Source organism: Pan troglodytes, chromosome 1 (assembly GCF_028858775.2).
Source record: "Pan troglodytes isolate AG18354 chromosome 1, NHGRI_mPanTro3-v2.0_pri, whole genome shotgun sequence".
NCBI classification, from domain to species: domain Eukaryota; kingdom Metazoa; phylum Chordata; class Mammalia; order Primates; family Hominidae; genus Pan; species Pan troglodytes.
Genome location: NC_072398.2, coordinates 16,124,921 through 16,144,669, shown reverse-complemented (window position 1 = coordinate 16,144,669; position 19,749 = coordinate 16,124,921). Strand labels below are relative to the sequence as shown.

Sequence of the window (19,749 nt, the reverse complement as noted above, 5' to 3'; positions counted from 1 at the left end):
TATTGACACAAATGCATCCCTTTCAGGGAGAGGAAGACAGGATACTTTCTTGTTCCACAGCCTTGGGGAGCTTGCCTCCTCTCTGGAGTGTATTTCTCATTTTCTGAGAAAAAGTCAGAATCTATCCTGTGAACATTTCATGTTTCCACTGATGGCTTCGGTAGACTTCAGGAGGGAGAACAAGCCCATCTATATTTTGACTGCCTCAGGTTGGGGTGAAGTAGATTAAATTTGACCAAAATAAAGCCATTATTTTGGAAAACAGGAAACTGAAAAGGAAAATGCTGAAAAGAAAACTCTAAAAAATATCCATGGAGGTAAAATAAAACAGACCTTCCCTAGGAATACTGTACTATATGTTGCAAAGAGACATAAAACAGAACAGCCATTTTAGGTTAACTGGATTCTTCCCACAATAAAAGCATAATTTAGGTTTTGTCAAGCTATGTGCTCTTTTAAAGTCCCTGTGTCCCCAACTACAACTGAACTGGGTTTAAAAAAATGTATTATTTAAGAGTGAGTGGTACTGGGGCAAGGGAACTATCATTTTTTTCTCAAGACGTTGCTATGGTGCCAAAGTGACCCTTATAGCCAGGTTATATTCCTACTGTGGCTGGCAGGAAGAAGGGATATCAATGAGCAATAGCAGAGATCCTCCTGGGCAGTCTAGTCTCACATAATCTCTGCCTCTATCTTGCGGATGGCTACATCTGTCAGTTCTGAGCCTCCTTCTGTATTTCATCTGATGAAGTTCAAGGAGTCTGGTATGTTGTTGTAATATTGACAAATAATGCCTCCCTGTAATCATACCACTGTGCAAATGAGGCAGAACCACTTTTTCTATCACCAGAATCTGAGCTGTCCTTGGGAATGGCTTTTACCACCAGAATGTGGCAGAAATGACATGGTGCCTGTCCAGGAAGCTGGGCTGTAAGAATCCTTGAAGTGTTCAGATTTCCCCTTTTCAAACCCGAACACTACCTGGCTGTGAAGATGCCTAGTCTGGCCTCTGGGAGACTGAGTGGTACCATGGAGGAGATACAAGGCTCCAAGTTTGGCAGCCAGCCTCTAGACCTCCCAGCCTGGCTCATCTACCTGCTGAATGAAACTGTTCAAGTGGCCCAGGTGACAGCAGCAGCAGAACCACTGGCCAGCCCATGCAACAGTGGGAAATAGTACAGCATTGCTATCCTAAACCACGAAGTTCTGTGGTGGCTGGTTTTGCCTCAAGATATAATTGATCTAAGATGAGACCAGAACATTTATTGTGCTAGATTAAGAAGCGCTGCTTGTGATGAGGAGCTGACAGACAGAAAAAGCACTGCAAAATTCTAAGATCTCATTAACTTGGACCCTTTAAACTCAAAGATTGGTTAAGTTTGCTAAAGAAGCTAAAAATGGCACAGAACTTGTGATAGAAACTACAACTCATAATTCAACTAGGTTAGCTCTAAAAGATTTTACCTTAAATTCCAGAAAAAACTGAAAAGCTTTCATCAAAAAAGGAGCAGGGGTCACTGTTCTTATATCAGATAAAACAGACTTTAAACCAACAACAGTAAAACAGGACAAGGAAGGGTATTACATAATGATAAAGTGTTCAATTCAACAAGACTTAACTATCCTAAATATATATGCACCCAACATTGGAGCACCCAGATTCATAAAACAAGTACTTATAGAGCTACGAAAAGACTAAGACAGCCACACAATACACAATTATGGTGGAGGACTTCAACACCCCATTGGCAGCATTAGACAGATCACCGAGGCGGAAAACTAACAAAGAAATTCTGGACTTAAATTTGACACTTGACCAATTGGACCTAATAGAAATCTATAGAATACTCCACCCATCAACCACAGAATATACATTCCTCATCTGTAAATGGAACATACTGCAAGATCAACCACATGCTCAGCCATAAAGCAAGTCTCAATAAATTAAAAAAAATGGAAATAATATCATCCATATTCTTGGACCACATTGGGATAAAAATAGAAATCAATACCAAGAAGAACTCTTAAAACCACATACTTACATGGAAATTAAACAACTTGTTCCTGAATGACTTTTGGGTAAACAACAAAATTAAGGCAAAAATAAAAAAAAAATCCTTTTAAATGAATAAAAACAGGCTGCGCATGGTGGCTCACACCTGGAATCCCAGCACTTTGGGAGGCCAAGGCAGGCGGATCACTTGAGGTCAGGAGTTCGAGACCAGCCTGGCCAACATGGTGAAACCCCGTCTCTACTGAAAATATAAAAAATAGCTGAGTGTGGTGGCATACACCTATAAACCCAGCTACTTGGGAGGCTGAGGCAGGAGAATCACTTGAACCTGGGAGGCAGATGTTGCAGTGAGCCAAGATTGTGCCACTGCACTCAGCCTGGCCAACAGAGTGAGACTCTGTCTTATAAACAAATAAATAAATAAAAACAGAGACACAACATACCAAAATTTCTGGGATGTGGTAAAAGCAGTGTTAACAGAAAAGTTCATAGTGCTAAATGCCTACCTCTAAAAGTTAGAAATATCTCAATTTAATGATGTAACATCACACCTAAAGGAACTAGAAAAACAATAACAATCTAACCCCAAAGCTAGCAGAAGAAAGAACTGAAATCAGAGCAGAACTGAACAAAATTGAGACCCCAAAATCCATACAAAGAGTCAACAAAACCAAAAGTTGATTTGAAAGGATAAAGAAGATTGATAGACCACTAACTAGAATAACAAAGAAAAAGAGAGATGATCCAAATAAGCACAATCAATCAAAAATGACAAAGATGACATTACAATTGATCCTAAAAGAATACAAAAGATCTTCAGAGACTATTATGAATACCTCTATGCATACAAACTAGAATATCTAGATGAAACGGCTAAACTCCTGGAAACACACACTCTTCCAAGATTGAATCAGGAAGAAATTGAAACCCTAAACAGACCAATATTGAGTTCTGAAATTGAATATGTAATAAAAAACTTACCAGAGGGATTCACAACTGAATTCTATCAGACATAAGAAGAAGAGCTAGTACCAATTCTACTGAAACTATACCAAAAAACTGAGGAGGAGGGACTCCTCCCTAATGCATTCTATGAAGCATCACCCTGATACCAAAATCTGGCAGAAACACAACAAAAAAAGAAAATGACAGGCCAATATCCCTGATGAATATAGATGCAAAAATCTTCAGCAAACTACTAGTAAACCAAATTAGGCAGCACATCAGAGTTAATTCACTATGATCAAGTCAGCTTCATTCCTAGGATGCAAGGTTGGGTCAACATATACAAGTCAATATATGTGATTCATCACATCAACAGAATTAAAAACAAAAACCACATGATCATATCACTGACATGAAAAAAACCTTTCAATAAAATTCAACATCCTTTCATGGTAAAGACCCTCAAGAAATGAAGGATAGAAAGAATACACCTCAAAATAATAAGACTCATCTATGACAAACAAATGGCTGGAAGAATTCCCCTTGAAACCAGAACAAGACAAGGATGCCCACTCTTATCACTCCTATTCAACATAGTACTGGAAGTCCTAGCCAGAGCAGCCAATCCAGAGAAATAAATAAAAGACATCCAAATAGAAAAAGAAGTCAAAATATCTCTCTTCACTGATCATATGATTGTATAGTCAGAGAACCCTTAAAGACTCTGCCAAAAGCCTCCCGGAATTGATAAAATAACTTCAGGAAAGTTTCAGGATACAAAATCAATGTACAAAACTTAGTAGCATTCCTACACACTAGTAACATTCAAGCTGAGAGCCAAATCAAAAACACAATCTCATTTACAATAGACACACACCCACACAAATACCTAAGAATACATCTAACCAAAAAGGTAAAAGATCTCTACAAAGAGAACTACAAAAACACTGTTGAAAAATATTATGGATGACACAAACAAATGAGAAAACATTCCTTGCTCATGGATTGGAAGAATCAACATAGGAGTTGAACAATGGGAACACATGGACACAGGGAGGGGAACATCACACACTGGGGCCTGTTTGGGGTGGGGGTCTAGGGGAGGGATAGCATTAGGAGAAATACCTAATGTAGATGATGGGTTGATGGGTGCAGCAAACCATCATGGCACGTGTATATCTATGTAACAAACCTGCATGTTCTGCACATGTATCCCAGAAATTAAAGTATAATAAAAAAAAATGACCATACTGCCCAAAGCAGTCTATAGACTCTATTCCCATCAAACTACCAATGTCATTTTTCACAGAGCTAGAAAAAAACTAATCTAAAATCCATATTGAACCAAAAAAAAAAGCCCAAGTAGCAAAAGCAATCCTAAACAAAAGGAACAAATCCAGAGGCATCAATTACCCAACTTCAAACTATACTCTAAGCCTATAGTAACCAAAACAGCATGGTAGTGGTACAAAAACAGACACATAGACCAATGGAACAGAATAGCAAACCCGGAAATAAAAAGTCACACACCTATAGCCATCTGATCTTTGACAAAGTCAACAAAAATAAGCAATGGGGAAAGGGCTCCCTATTCAATAAATGGTGCTGGGATAGCTGGCTAGCCATGTGCAGAAGAATGAAACAGGACCCCTACCTTTCACCATATACAAAAATTAACCCAAGATTGATTAAAGATTTAAATGTAAGACCTCAAACTATAGGAGGAAAACCTAGAAAACATTATTCTGGACATGGGCCTTAGGAAAGAATTTATGACTAAGTCTTCAAAAGCAATTGCAAAAAAACAAAAATGGGCAAATGAGACCTAATTAAACTAAAGAGCTTCTGCACAGCAAAAGAAACTATCAATAGAATAAAAGACAACCTACAGAATGGGAGATAATATTCCCAAACTATGTAACTGACAAAGGTCTAATATCCAGAATGTATAAGGGAATTAAACAATCAAACAAGCAAAAAATAAATAACCCCATTAAAAAATGGGTAAAAGATATGAAGAGATACTTCTCAAAAGAAGACATACAAGTGGCCAACTAACACATGAAAAAAATGCTCAACATCACTAATCATCAGAGAAATGAAAATCAAAACCACAATGAGATACCACCTCACATTAATCAGAATAGCTATCATTAAAAAGTAAACAAAAAACACAAAACACAAAACAATAGATGCTGGTGAGGCTGCAGAGAAAAGGGAATATTTATACACTGTTGATGGGAATGTAAATTAGTCTAGCCACTGTGGAAAGCAGTTTGGAGATTTCTCAAAGCACTTTAAATCAGAACTACCTTTCAACTCAGCAATCCCATTACTGGGTATATATACTCAAATAAAATAAATCGTTATACCAAACAGACACATGCACTCATATGTTCACTGCAGCACTATTCACAATAGCAATGACATGGAATCAACCTAGGTGCCCATCAATAGTAGACTGGATAAAGAAAATGGGGGTACATATACACCATGGAATACTATGCAGCCATAAAGAAAAATAAAATCATGTCCTTTGCAGCAACGTAGATGCAGTTGGATGCCATTATCCTAAGCAAATTAATGCAGGAATAGAAAACCAAATACCAGATGTTCTCACTTATAAAAGGGAGCTAAACGTTTGGTACTAATGGACATAAAGAAGGCAACAATAGACACTGGGGACTAGTAGACATTGTAGGTAGAAAAGGGGACAAAGGTTGAAAAACTGTTGAGTCCTATGAGCAGTACCTCAGTGATGGGACCAATCATACCTCATATCTCAGCATCACACAATATATCCATGTAACAAACCTGCATATGTACCCCCTAAATCTAAAATGAAAGTTGAAATTATATTTAAAAACGAATATACTAAAATAAAAGAACTTTTAAGAAAAGCTCTCAAAAGAGCTGAGATTCAGAAATTCAGAGAGCAGGACAGCTCTATTGTATTATTGCACTGAAGACACTTATTTCCACCATCTCTCGTGACATTTTCTGGCATCTGTGCTAAATGTAGGGGAAATATCCCTTCTGTGATTACTCTATAGAGTTTTATCACTAGTTCCCTGTTCAATAACCTTCTCCAAACTAAGCCCCCTAAATTAGATTCTTAAAATTCAGAAAAGTGCACGGAATGCACACCTAAAACACAGAACCTACCACTCTAGAAAAAAAATATTTCATATACATTTATTTAGGAATGTGAAAAGGCATGGATATTCACAAAACCAATGCTAGAGATTCTCATCCAAAGAACCGAGATAACTGATCAGCTTTAGATAATGGTGTTCAATCTGGGAAAAAATGACAACTTGTTTTTGGCTAAAAGATGTCCTTTTGTCACAGTGAGGGTTTGAACAGGTATGAATTGGCTCCTGCTCACCTTTCTAGCATTACCTATAACCACTTCCAAACTACCTGCTGAGAACTACATCGGATGACTTGGTGCTTCTTTGTCATCACATCTGCTGCTCCTTAGCAGGTAAGGCCCTTCCTCTTTCTCCTCCATTGAGCTGACCCAGACTCCAACCTGACACCAGTGCCTCTCCTCTGGTCCTTAACCTGGCCCTTGCAGGACACTGTCATAACACTCATTTCATGCGATACTCATTTCACATGAGCTCCTTCCATACCTGTCTTCTCTGTGAGGCTCCCAGCATCTTAAGGTGGGGGCTTCACTTCTGTATTCTTGGTACCTACACTAGTGCATGACATGTAATCAGTGCTAAATAAATATCTCCTGAATAACTAAGAGACTGTATGTACTAGCTACTTGCACATTCACCTGAATGCCTCCACCACCAGACCAAAAAGTCCTTCCAGGCTTCCCTGTTTTAGTAAACACACCTCTGCCCATGCAGACACTCAATCTAGAAACTTGGGGGGCACACAGAGCCTCCCCTCTCACTCACCCCTAACAGCTAGCCCTTCTGATTCCACCTCCCAGTCTCTGGGCACTTCCCTGTCTCTGCCATCATCTGCTTGGGTGTCCACAATGCAGTCCTAAATGGTTTCCCTGCTTCTACTTTTGTCTTCCCCCAGTATATTCTCCACACAGCCACCAGACCAATCTCTTAAAGTGTAGAGAGGATCAACCATTCCCTCCTCCAGAGTCCCTACATGGTTCCCCATAAAAGAGAATAACACATAGTCCCTGACACTGGCGGGGAGATCTCACATTACTGGGCTTCCAGCTGCCTCATGTCAAGTTGCCGCAAGCGCTGGTCAGCCCTAGTCACTTGAGTCCTCCCAGATGCCAGGAATGCTCTGAGATGCTGCCTGACTCACGCATTTAGCAGGTATCAGTTCCTGCACTGGGGACATTCTTCCTCCTGCTCTCCTCTCGAGGCCTTCTTTGACCATCCCATTGAACGTGGCACCTCCTCACCCTCATCCTCTGCAGTGACTTTGGGTTCCAGAACCCTATTTACTTCTTTCATAGCACTTGCTCCAAGCTATAATAAGTTTGTCTGTTTACTTGTTTACTTTAGGTGTCTCTCACTGGGGGTAAGCTTCATGGTGATAAGACTCTTTTATGTCACGTGTCCATTGCATCTCCAGTATTGAAACACTGCCTGATACAGAGGAGATGTTCAGAAAACACGCAATGAGTAAAGGAATAAACAACATAGGAGAAGGCAACAGGTACATCACTTATGCCACTTTCTGTATCCCGCGTAACTCCAGCTCCTCATTTGCGGGAAAACTGGAGTTATACTTTCAAGATTCAGGCAGACTCAATAACCATAAAGCAATGAGGATTCATGAAGTGCCTTCTACATGATCTCATTTAAACCACACAGCAACATTATAAGGCAGCCATTCTCATTATTATTATTTTGCAGATAGGAAAGAAAAGCTCTAAGACCTTAAATGATTTGCACACAACAGATCCCAACACCTGTGACCCACAGAACAAGGTCGGGCTGACTCCATTTGGAGCCCCAAATGATGTTCCCCACAACCTCCTGTGGCTTCTGAGTTTTTCCCAGAAGGATTAAAATCAATATCCTGATTTGCTAATAAAACCAATGTCCTGGTTTGCTAATCCACAAGTTTACATGCCATTCTATGTTTTATGTTTTTATTCCTTCAGATGACTGTAGTTTATTTATATCAAGGTAGTGGTGGCAAGCTCACTTTCAGTAGGAAGACATTAAGTTTTTCCTGTTTAACAGTGACTTCTTCCTAAAGTTTTGCTTGATAATTAACTCAAGCAACCAACTTTCAACAGTTTCTACAATGAAGAAATTCTTACCTCGGAATTCCAGTCCTCGAAGTTGAAAGGTGACAAGACCATTTCCAATTTCAACCAGGTGAACAAAGGCATTGAGGTCATCTGAAGCCAAAATAAAGCAATCGCCAGAGCTGTAGTTGCCCCAACGTCCAAGAACTAAGTCTCCACAGAGGGACTCCTGGAGGGTCCTTGTCAAGTGTTCATAAAAAATGGAATTGAGATTGTTGTCATCATTCCCTAAAGGCAGACAAGAAATATGATCAGTGAATGCCTACTCCTTGCTGTGTATCCAGACCTAGGAAACAGTGAGTTGTCATCTGATTAAGGGTAAAATCAGACTCTTTATATACATAAAAGACGAAAGATCTGTTCTTCCCACATTTTAGTGGATTATATGAGACCCTCCAATTTTTTCCCTCAATATTCTCTCTGTATAATTTATAGGCAATAAGCAGCATCGATTTATATATATGTGCTATAATATATAATACAATCATTGCTAGTATTATTTGTTAAATACAAATAAATATTTGACATATTATATAACATATAAGTTATTATACTATATATAAATGGATACCATTTGTTCTTAAACTATATATAAATTAAAAATTCAGGTTTATTGAAGAATAATTTGTGTAGGGTAAAATTCATCCATTTTAGTGTACTATTCTATGAGTCTTGAAAAATGCACATAGTCATATAACCAGCGCTTAGAATAATGCATTCATCTGTTGTACATATGAGTGTGTTCTGTTTCACCTTTGAGTAGTATCCCTCTGTATGCATGTGCTACAGTTTGTTTATCCATTCATCTGCTGAAGGACACTTGGGTTGTTTCCAGTTTTGGTGATTATGGGTAAAACCACTACCAAGAGTCATGAACAGGAGTTTGTGTGAATATGACTCTCCCCATTTCTCTTGAGTAAATGCTTAGGAGCAGGACTGCTGTTCTCCAAAGTGGCTGTACCCTATTTGCATTTCCCCAGCAGTGATTGAGAGCTCTAATTCTGCATCCTTGCCAGGACTTGTAATTGTCCATTGTTGCTTGTTTGTTTAACTTTGGCCATTTTAATTGGGTGGATAATGACATCCAAGGAAGGGTGAAGGAGGAAGCAGCAAAGAAGATGGAATGATGGAATACCTTGCTTCCCGGTGGACAGCCAGGGGTGCGTGTTGAGTGGGGGTGAAATTAGGAGTGCGTAGTGCATTTCCTATATCCTCCCTGCTGAGCCCTGACTCTTTTCCCTCCTTTCATGGGATCTCTCAAGATGAGGGATATAAGATTTTTTAAAGAGAAGATTGGATAACATGGGAAGTCTTCATGGTCTGTGGTCCTGTGGGTGGAGTAAGCATTGGGAGAAGCCTAGGAAAAATGTTCACGTTCACGACTTTTATTCTAGGAGTAGCTTTTCTTTGGGAGAGGAAATTATGGCTCTGGAAAGCCATAGGCATAGTTGTCCCAAACAGGAAACACCTAAAGCAAAACTCAATGCTCCCTCCTGGATCGTCTATTTGAGTGGAGACAGACATTCGGGGAGGACAGGGATGAAGACTGCAGATCTGACCGAAGCATCCCTGCTTTGTATCCATGGGAACTGGGGCACAGTCAGGGTGCGGAAGGCAGGGAGTGGTACAAGAAGGTGAAGATGCCCCAAGTGCGCTTACATAAGGAAGATCACCAATCCACCTCTAAGAAATCTACAGAATAACACTATCAAATTATGAGTATCTTTGCTGGCCACTCATGACAGTTGAAAGCAGAATCAAAACTAGAGCATTTATAACTTAATTATGATTAATGGAAAGAAACTGTTCTGTGGGCTGACTCATGCCATGTAGTCTAATAAAGTATCAGTATGCTTAATCTTCTATGCAGATGAAGCCTCCTTGACCTGCACTGTATTCATTTTCTCTAATGAAGCAGCACGCATCCTGAGACACTAATTAAAGACACCTTTCAGTCTCTGGCACTTTGAAAGGAAAGGCCTGAATGAGAGAATTAGCCTTTGCTTAATTGTTCAAACTGTTCAATGTTTAAATAAAACAAAACAATTGAAATCACTAAAAGTAGAGATTCAACTCAGGGCATCTTTTTAGAACACATTGACCACACATTTGCATAATTAGATTAAAATGAGACAGCAACTATGATTAACTAACAGCACAATGTGCTTGGGAAACCGTCCCTCTGCCTTGTATCAATAGCCTTGTAACATCACAGTCCCACAGCTGCACCTCAGAGATATCAGTACCTCTCCTCCCTCATTGTACTGACATAAAGTTCAACAAAAAATAAGCCTCTCTCTCCAGGTATCTCAAATTTCGAATTTTGATTTCGAATTAATCATGTAGATGCAATTCAAATATAGATAATGAGCACGATACAATTGTTCCTAGACAGATTTTGGGTCACAAAGAAGGGAGTGAGGAGGATAAAAATAGAGAACAGTTAAAATTTGCATTCTAATATGAGGAAAGAAGAAATAGAATGGTTAAAAAAGGAGATTGATTATGGAAAGAAAAAAGTAAAATAATTTTCTAGCAGGTACATACTTTCATAGCTTAATGTTGACCAAAGTTTCTGAAACCTTCTAGATCCTGGATCATGGAATGCTTTGCCTTTAAGGATATTATCATGCTGATGTTTTTCCAAAGAATTTTTTTTCCTAAAAGACGAATCTCAAGGTTTATAGTCTGTGTTTGAGGTTTACTGCACACGAACTAAAATGTCTTGATTAACAGGGGTATCCAATACTGAGCAAGGTCCTAATCAATTCTAAACAGTGGAGCAATGCATTGTCAAACCAAATCAGGTTGCTTGATCACTCTACCTGCACAGTTTTATTCCACAGTCAGCATATTAACTAAGATATGCATTGTCTCCACAATGAGTACAGAGTGAGTATTTAATTCTTCCTTTTGAGAATCCACCCATACAACAATAAATAGTTTAAAAAGAGAGAAGAGATCTTCTTACCTGGATCTCTTTCAATTTGGACTGCCAGTCTTGTGTTGGAATTATCCACTCGCCTTGTACTAGAAGAGGCCACAAAAGGATAAAAGGTCATGATTAGATCCCCCCAAGCGGAAGAGTTGGTTTATAGAACCAGCTGCATGAGTGGAAAATGCAAAGGTGACGGATCTCACAGGTTAAGACGATTGCTGTAGTTTTACCACACTGCAGGAAGAGAGGAGTCTCATGATAAGAAACAGAGGGAACAGTACAAGAAACACATGGAGGGGAGAGATGAGTAGCTCTCTGATTTGGAGAGAACGGTCTTGTGTCTTAATCAATTTGGAGCACCAGATCTGCAAAATCAAAGCAAGTATTTAGGCTGAGCACGGTGGCTCATGCCTGTAATCCCAACACTTAGGGAGGCTGAGGCAGGCGGATCATTCGAAGTCAGGAGCTTGGTACCAGTCTGGCGAACAGTGTGAAACTCCATCTCTACTAAAAATACAAAAAGATTAGCCATGTGTGGTGGCACACTCCTATAATCTCAGCTACCTGGGAGGCTGAACTTGAATCCAGGAGACCGAGGTCGCAGTGAGCCGAGATTGCACCACTGCACTCCAACCTGGGCGACAGAGCAAGACTCAAAAAAAAAAAAGCAAGTGTTTAAACTCCCAATGTAATGCCACCCACTTTCAGAACTTGAGAACAGTGTCCACATAGGTATCCTTCTCTTCAAATTGATTTCAGGAAATGGTGGTGAGTAGTCAGCGTCTCCACCACCTGCTTTCAAGAGTGGGGTATACTCTTATAGACCTTTCTTAGGTTGAACCATGAGAATGAAAGCTCCCGGATCATCTGCAGCCATGGTAACAAGTGGCCACTAGAACCAGCTTTGAACCTATTCCATCATGTAAACACCCCTCAGTGCACAGCTTTTGTAAGGCAGCCAGTCCATGACAACCCCTGGCTTCTGAGAGTTAGCCGACTCACTGCAGACTTGAGGGGCAACTGCTGAATAACAGGCTTTTCAAGTAACCACCTATACAGATGCCGTCAACCCATGTATGCCTCCAAAACCTCACCAGTCCTTGAACTCCACACATCCCCAAAACCCTTTGTAAGTGCAGCGATCTGCTCTGTTGGAGAGGCTATGCCAGCCTACCTTTGTCCTTTTATTTCCAACAATGAGTGGCGGTCTTTAAAGAATGAAATATGAAATTGACATCAGGCCTATGAAATTGATGATAGTCAACTGTTTATTATCACCTACGAAATGGCAATTTCATATGGTTAAATCTGATATATTCGCCATTAAGAAAGGGCTTCCACAAATATATCAACATCACACATAGGGTTTACTTAAGGATTTGGGCATAATGAAGGTCCCACTGACAATTGTAGAAAGCCTGGTCTTGAACACATCTGGCTCCTGCTTTTTCTTTTCTTTTTTTTTTTCTTTTTTTGAGATGGAGTCTCGCTCTGTCACCAGGATGGAGTGCAGCGGTGCAATCTCGGCTCATGGCAACCTCCGCCTCCTGGGTTCAAGCGATTGTCCTGCCTCAGCCTTCCCAGTAGCTGGGATTACAGACACGCGCCACACACCCAGCTAATTTTTGTATTCTTAGTAGAGACGGGGTTTTACCATGTTGGCCAGGATGGTCTCACTCTCTCGACCTCATGATCCACCTGCCTTGGCCTCCCAAAGTGCTGGGATTACAGGCGTGAGTCACAGCGCCTGGCCAGCTCCTGCCTTTTCTATCACTCCACCCTTTGCTTCCTTTGCTCCAAGCCTGTTGGTTTTCCTTTTCCACCCCTTCAACATGCCCAGACCTCTTAGTCCTGTCATTCCTTCCTCTCCAGTATCCTTTGCAAATGTTCCCTCTACTTAGGGATCCCTTTCCATTCCCACTCATTTTTCCTCATTGACTCCTCTCATCCTTCAAGTCTCAGCTCAAGTATCACCTTCTCAGGGAAGCTGCCTTGACTCCTGTGCTGCGTGAGATTCCTTTATCATGTTCTCTTTCATGCGTTGTACCTGTACCTCTCTTTTGGAGCACCTGTCAAGGCTAACATCAATCATAACAATGGCAGCTAACATTTATGTAGCACTTGCTTGTGTCATGTGCCTGTTCTAAGTACTTTATATGTATTAGCTTATTATTGCCTCAAAACTACCCTCTGAAGTAGGTACTCATTATACCCATTCTCACAGCGGATGAGGCAGAGGCACAGAGAAATTAAATAGAGTGCTCAAGGTCACAGATCTAACAGGTGGCACAGCCAGAATATGACCTAGGGAGGTTGGCTTAGGAGCCTTTACTTTACACCACATCATACATCTCTTTGTGTAATTATCTGATGATATCTGACTCTTACATCAGTCCCTAAGTACCATGAGAGTAAGTTTGTTGCTCACAACTGGCACATAGTAGTCACTCAATAAATATTTGCAGAATAAATTATTGAATGGTCAAAGATAAGGCTACTTCTGAAGTTCTTGTCCTTATAATATTTGCTAAGAAGAAACAAGACTAGCTGCCAGTCAATGCTGCATATGTGGCTTATGTTTAAACATGATCATTGACATATTCTGTATAATTTAATAAATGAAAAGCACTTGTCAGAAATGGTGCTTAAGAAGAAACCTAAGAATGCAGCTTTCTTTTGTGAACTTGTCTTTTGGGAATCAAAACAGATAAAAAGATATTTGGTTGGAACTATAATTTGAATAAATGAAAAGGCTTGTCTTCAGAAAAAAAAGTATTCTTTCTTTTCGTGTATGTCTTAGACATTTGAGAACCATCTAGGCAAGATCCTGTTGAGTTCTGTGATGCTACGGATGGATTGGAGAGAAGAAATACCGTGTTACATTTCAGAAAGGCTGTGAACCCAAGTATGCTGTTCTATTACAGCTTTAGTTTTCCTTACAAATACTCTCATAGCAGCTTTGAAAAATGAAAGATCTCAGGGTAGCAGAAAATACAGCAAACAACAAAATTCTTTCTAATGAAGGCTGAAATCCCACGTCTGCATAGTTAGTCCCTAAATGGAATTTTAATTTCACCTTAAGACCTACCACAAATGGAATTTTCAAGCAGCAGAATAAACAACTTTTAAAGGAGGATTAAGACAAAAGAAAATCATTTACTAAACTCCTTAGGGAACTAAAACACCTTCTAAAACTATGTTCACTGGAAAGCTATCTTTTCAGAAGCCTATAGAACACAGTCTAAATTCTGATGAGCAATAACTAAGTTAAGCTGCCTGTGTACCCCCAGGACCTCTGGTTCTCCACACATTCTCTAAGAGGGTGGACTGTCAGCCACACTGGGTAATTTGAGTTTTCTCCAGTGCTTTCCTCCTGTAAATTTGGTGCTTACCCCTCAAAGGTGCTAATTAGCTCAGTAATTGGATTTCTGCCTTAACTGTCCAATCAAATGAACATCAGCTCTGTAGCTCAAAGAGGAAACAGGGCTTATAGCTCACTCCCCAATCTCAGTGGGAACATGCAATCCTGGTACACATTAGGCATGCGTCTGCATGCATGGTCTTCCTAGCACTTGCCTGACAAAGTCACTGTGCATTGCTGGCTAATGCTGTCCTGAGCACTACAGAACAAGAGTCGTATAACAGGACTCTCCAGAGAAGCTGACTTACTGAGAAGCACCCCTCTTTTATGTTAATACAAAATGCAGAGAGCAGAGCTGGCTTCCTCCCTTCAAACTTGGCCTTTCCACCCCCTGGCCAGTCTCTCCAGGTCAAGCACCTTCTCTCTCAGTTTCATCTGAACAACTTAAATAATTTAAAAGTAATTTTCTATATTGATAATGCTTCAAATTCCCCTTTGTCAGTACACACAGTCTATGGTAAAAGTTGTCTTATTTTTTGGTGAGGAAATACTGCTGGCCGGAGTGAGACGTTTGGTGGGGGTCTGTTCATATAGCAAATCCAAGACGGAGTTAAAAATAGACTGTAATTCTATTCATAGGCAGGCCAACCTTAAAGAAATCTGGACAATGAAAAGGCAGCCAGAGTTTAAATACAGGGGTACTGTCTCCTTTAAAATTGATTATATGCACAAGGTACAGCTAGGTTTGTTTTTCTGCCCTTCATTGCTGCTGCTACTAACAATCGTATTAGCTCTTGCAAAGTCAGTGGCACTCTGCTGTCACCACGCAGCTCAGAATGATTTGGCACGAGACATTTCCTGAGGACATACTGCTGCACACCCATCAGGGTGAGCACTGCCTCGGGTCAGCGCCTTCAGGTGACCTCCAGCCTTACTGGGCCTGGGTTTTGACTTTTCATACATTTGCCCTACAAGACCACAAACAGCTCAGTTTGGCTGTTTCTTTTTTCAGGTTTGGCAGATGGTCTTGAATAAAAATGGCTATGAGTGCTGGGTGCTTTCCTTCTACTGGATTTTGATCTGAATTTTCAGTACTTTGAAGGTTTTGAGCAACCAACAACTTTGAGTTTAAAGAAAGTTTTGTTGGTTTTTTTCTTTATATTTCTTTTTGTTGTTATTGTTTTGTATTTGTTTTTGTTTTTTTTTGAGACAGAGTCTTACTCTGTCGCCCAGGCTGGAGTGCAGTGGTGCGATCTTGGCTCACTGCAACCTCTGCCTCCTGGGTTCAAGCGATTCCCCTGCCTCAGCCTCCCAAGTAGCTGGGATCACAGGCATGCACCACTACGCCCAGCTAATTTTTGTATTTTTAGTAGAGATGGGGTTTCACCATGTTGGCTAGGCTGGTCTCAAACTCCTGACCTCAGGTGATCCACCTGCCTCGGCCTCCCAAAGTGCTGGGATTACAGGCATGAGCCACTGCGCCTAGCCCTTTTCTTTGTATTTTACCCAGTTTTCTTTAGCTGCCCTCACTAGGGAAAATTGGTTGTAAACACCTAGCATGTCATTACTAGAAATTGAACTACTATTGTAGTTTGTAAGAATTATGAAACTGAGCTCCTTTTTAATTGCCTAATATATAATCAGTGTTTCTTCATATCCTATGGGCACCTGAAAAGGTTTTTTTCATTTTCTATATGTATATGTGTTTGTGCATGTGTGTATATATTCTGTAATACCTATTGAAGTTACATTATGTTATTTATTTCTTCTATATGCTTATCTAATTTTTGATCACTTGATGGGTCATGAACTAAGAAAAGTGAGTCACATTTTCTACCACTACTGTGTTTCTATTTTTTAAATAAAATTTCCTTTTTTTCCATATAAGTTTTGCTATGTGACTTAATGCATTGATATTCATAGCTTATATTTTCATTGTGAATTTTAGTCTTTGGCATTATAAAATGTTTTTAATCCTAATGGCTTTTGCCCCAAATACATCTGTGTTCAATATTAAGCCACAACAGTAGCTTTAATTTGTTTGCACTTGCCTAATGCTTTCACTTATTCTTTGATTTTCAGCTGTTCCAAGTCACCATATTTAAGGTATGTCTTTTCACTGGGTGTCCAGGCAGATGTATTTGGTCATATTCCATCTTCATAGTTTATGTTATTATGCTAATTGTATTGTTTCTTTGATTTTTAAACACATTACACTATAGTCTGATTATAAAATTATAAAGACAATTCTACAGAATCAGAAATAATAAGGCAATACTATGAACAACTTTGTGCCAATAAATTTGAGAACATAAATGAAATAGGTAATCCCCTATAAAGCTGTAACATACTAAAAGTAACTCCAGAATAAAAACAAAAGAAGAGGCCGGGCACGGTGGCTCATGCCTGTAATCCCAGCAATTTGGGAGGCTGAGGTGGGTGGATCATTTGAGGTCAGGAGTTTCAAGACCAGCCTGGCCAACACAGTGAAACCCTGTCTCTACTAAAAATATGAAAATTAGCAGGGTGTGGTGGCACACCCTTGTAATCCCAGCTACTTGGAAGGCGGAGGCAGGAGAATCTCTTGAACCTGGGAGGCGAGGCTGCAGTGAGCCAAGATTGTACCACTGTACTCCAGCCTGGGAGACAGAGCAAGACTCTGTCTTCAACAACAACAACGAAGAAGAATAGCCCTGTAATTATTAAACAAATAGAATCAGTAGTTAAATAAATACCAAACATACAAAAATATACACATTTGATGAGAATGATTGTTTTAAAAAAGGGAAAAAAGGTAAAGGAGAAAGAGAGGCAGGGAGAGAGAATGAGAGTGGGGGAGAGAAAAGAGAGCTAATAAAAGTTAACCATACTGAAAAATAGGAGTACAACTACATATTACTCCATTGTTGCTGTGTAGAATTCTTCTATTGGTCATACATACTGTTATTAATTAGTATCCATTCTTTCTGTTGCTTCTGAATACTTTAAAGATCTTTTTTGATATTAGTGCTGTGAAACCTCACTATTTTGTGTAGAAATGTGAATTTATTTTAGTTTATTATGGTCATGACTTAGATTCCTGAAATTGAGGATTCATGTCTTTCATCAATTTTGAAAATTTTCTATTATTTTCTCTTAAACTGTGCTTCTCCCTATTTGTTTTATGCCTTCTTCCAGGAACTTCTAGACTTCTAGTTGACATCTTTCATTTTGTCCTCTAAGTCTCTTAACCTCCCTGGAATATTTCCCATTTCTTTATCTTTCTCTGCTGCATTCTGGCCAGTTTTCTTAGATTGACTGCTTTCTAGTTTAGCTGTGTTTAATTTACTATTTAACTTGTCTATTACAGTATACATTTTAATGACTATATGCATTTATTTTTATAAGCCATTTGTTCCAATTTGTCTTTTTTTTCATAACATCTTGGCCTTTTAGTTTTATTTCTTCTTATACAACTTTTTATTCTAAATATATATATGATTATTTCTTTACTTATATTTAGTTTTGGAGAGTCAAAATCTGCTATTTATTTTATTTCCTGGTTCTTGTTCACAATGAATATTTTTCTTTTGTATTGCATAGTACTGGATTGAGAGCTCCTTTCCAGTCAGTTTTTATTGTGGAATTAGTTGAAGATATGTCATGTCCTTTAAGAATAATTTTACACTGGCTTCATCAGCAACTCTAGGGGTTTTACACACCAGTACCATTTTTGTGTTAACTTCTCAATGTGACAATTTCCAAATATGGGTAGTATAGTTTTGAACTCCAAGCCCTCATGTGACAAAAGATTAGTATTGTCCATTCACAATGGAGACTTGTCCCCACTCTTCCCTCTCTCTGACCAGTTGAGATTTCTTGTTCCTTCTCTGTGTTGGGTGTTTCACTTCTTCACTGATGGGGAAGACCTTCAGGGCTCCAGCTTTATGTGGAAGTCTTAGTTGAAACTTTCTGCTTCTGTAGGACTAATGCTTCATCACCTAGCCTGGCATAGATTTTAAAATGTCAGTCCCTATGTTACTGAGACTCACAGCCCCGACCCACCACCCACCCCATTCTTCCCAGGCAGTGATAGTGGGTTTTGCTGTTTTCTGCTCCCTCTTTCTTTCTAGCCCTTGGGAATTTTCTAACTTTATTATTATGCTCAAACATGTATCTAGGAGGAATTTTACCATCTATCATTTTTTGATACTTTTAGCAGGTGTAAAAGTTTTGAGATTATCTAGTCTGCTACATCTCTGGAACTGAAAACTTCTAAACCAGATTTTCATAAAGAAAAGATAATACAAGTTAGCCATACTGAAAAAATAGGAGTACAACCACATATTACTCCACTGTTGCTGTGTAGAAGTCTTCTACTGATCTTTGTGAATTTTAGTCTTAGTTATACAACTTTTCAAAGTAATTAATTATTAAGTTAAAAAACTAAAATTTTTTTTTCATTTTATGTTTATAAAGCTTGCTGAGTTTTATACCACTCTCTCCACAAGGATCTTATCATGACAGGGTCTGAATCAACATTTTTTCTCTCTGTTTACATTCCCTCAATGCTTTTCTGGTTTCTTCTATTATCCTATAGATAAACTGTAAAATACACTCGGCAACCACACTGTGTTCAGCCTACCTCAAGGTGAAGTTTCTAAGATTCTGTGTAAACATACATGTGTGCTCACAGGCAGCCATATGGGCATAATGAGGCAATTCTCTTACCTCCTAATGTTATTGTAAAAGTATATTTCCTGAAAGTCTATTTGAGGCCTGCAATGAAAGAATACCCTATACAGAATACTGGTATCCAAAATATTATGTTTTCATCATACCATATGAAACTGCAGTAGAGAAAGCTAAGCACGAATAAGAACAATGAATACATGCAGATTGGTTGTATTCTTCCGGAATCATGGGATCCAAGGAAAAACACTGTGGTGAGTTTCTCTGTTTTTATTTTTGCCTCATGTAGCCCAGAAACACCTACAGAAGCAAAAGAAAAAAAAAAGCATCAACAAACCCCTGATCTGTCTAGCCTGAAAGTCAGGAAAGGCGCAGGCTAAAAAGACAGAAAATTATAGGTCATAACCTCTCTGTAACAGCCAAATACCACAGATAAAACCATAGCCCTATGCCTATCTGTATCAGTGATAGCAGCAGAAGGGAGACAAATTCCTAGGCAGATAGGGGTGTGTCCCTGGTGAAACCCAACCTTCAAACCAAAGACAAATTAAAGCCTGAAAACCAAGCTG

At 39.3% G+C, this 19,749-nt stretch overlaps 1 protein-coding gene across 4 annotated transcripts in view; it reads right to left on the bottom strand.

Moving 5' to 3' along the window:
* The window catches only part of PCNX2 (pecanex 2), a 343,243-nt gene that overhangs the window by 62,629 nt on the left and 260,865 nt on the right, over positions 1 to 19,749 (bottom strand). For all 4 annotated transcript variants that reach the window (XM_016941055.4, XM_063790484.1, XM_514278.8 and 1 more), the window contains 2 exons: positions 11,182 to 11,240; positions 8,223 to 8,438 (listed from right to left, as the gene is read on the bottom strand). In XM_016941055.4, coding sequence (XP_016796544.3) covers positions 8,223 to 8,438; positions 11,182 to 11,240 — 275 coding nt within the window. The remainder of the gene's footprint in view (positions 1 to 8,222; positions 8,439 to 11,181; positions 11,241 to 19,749) is intronic.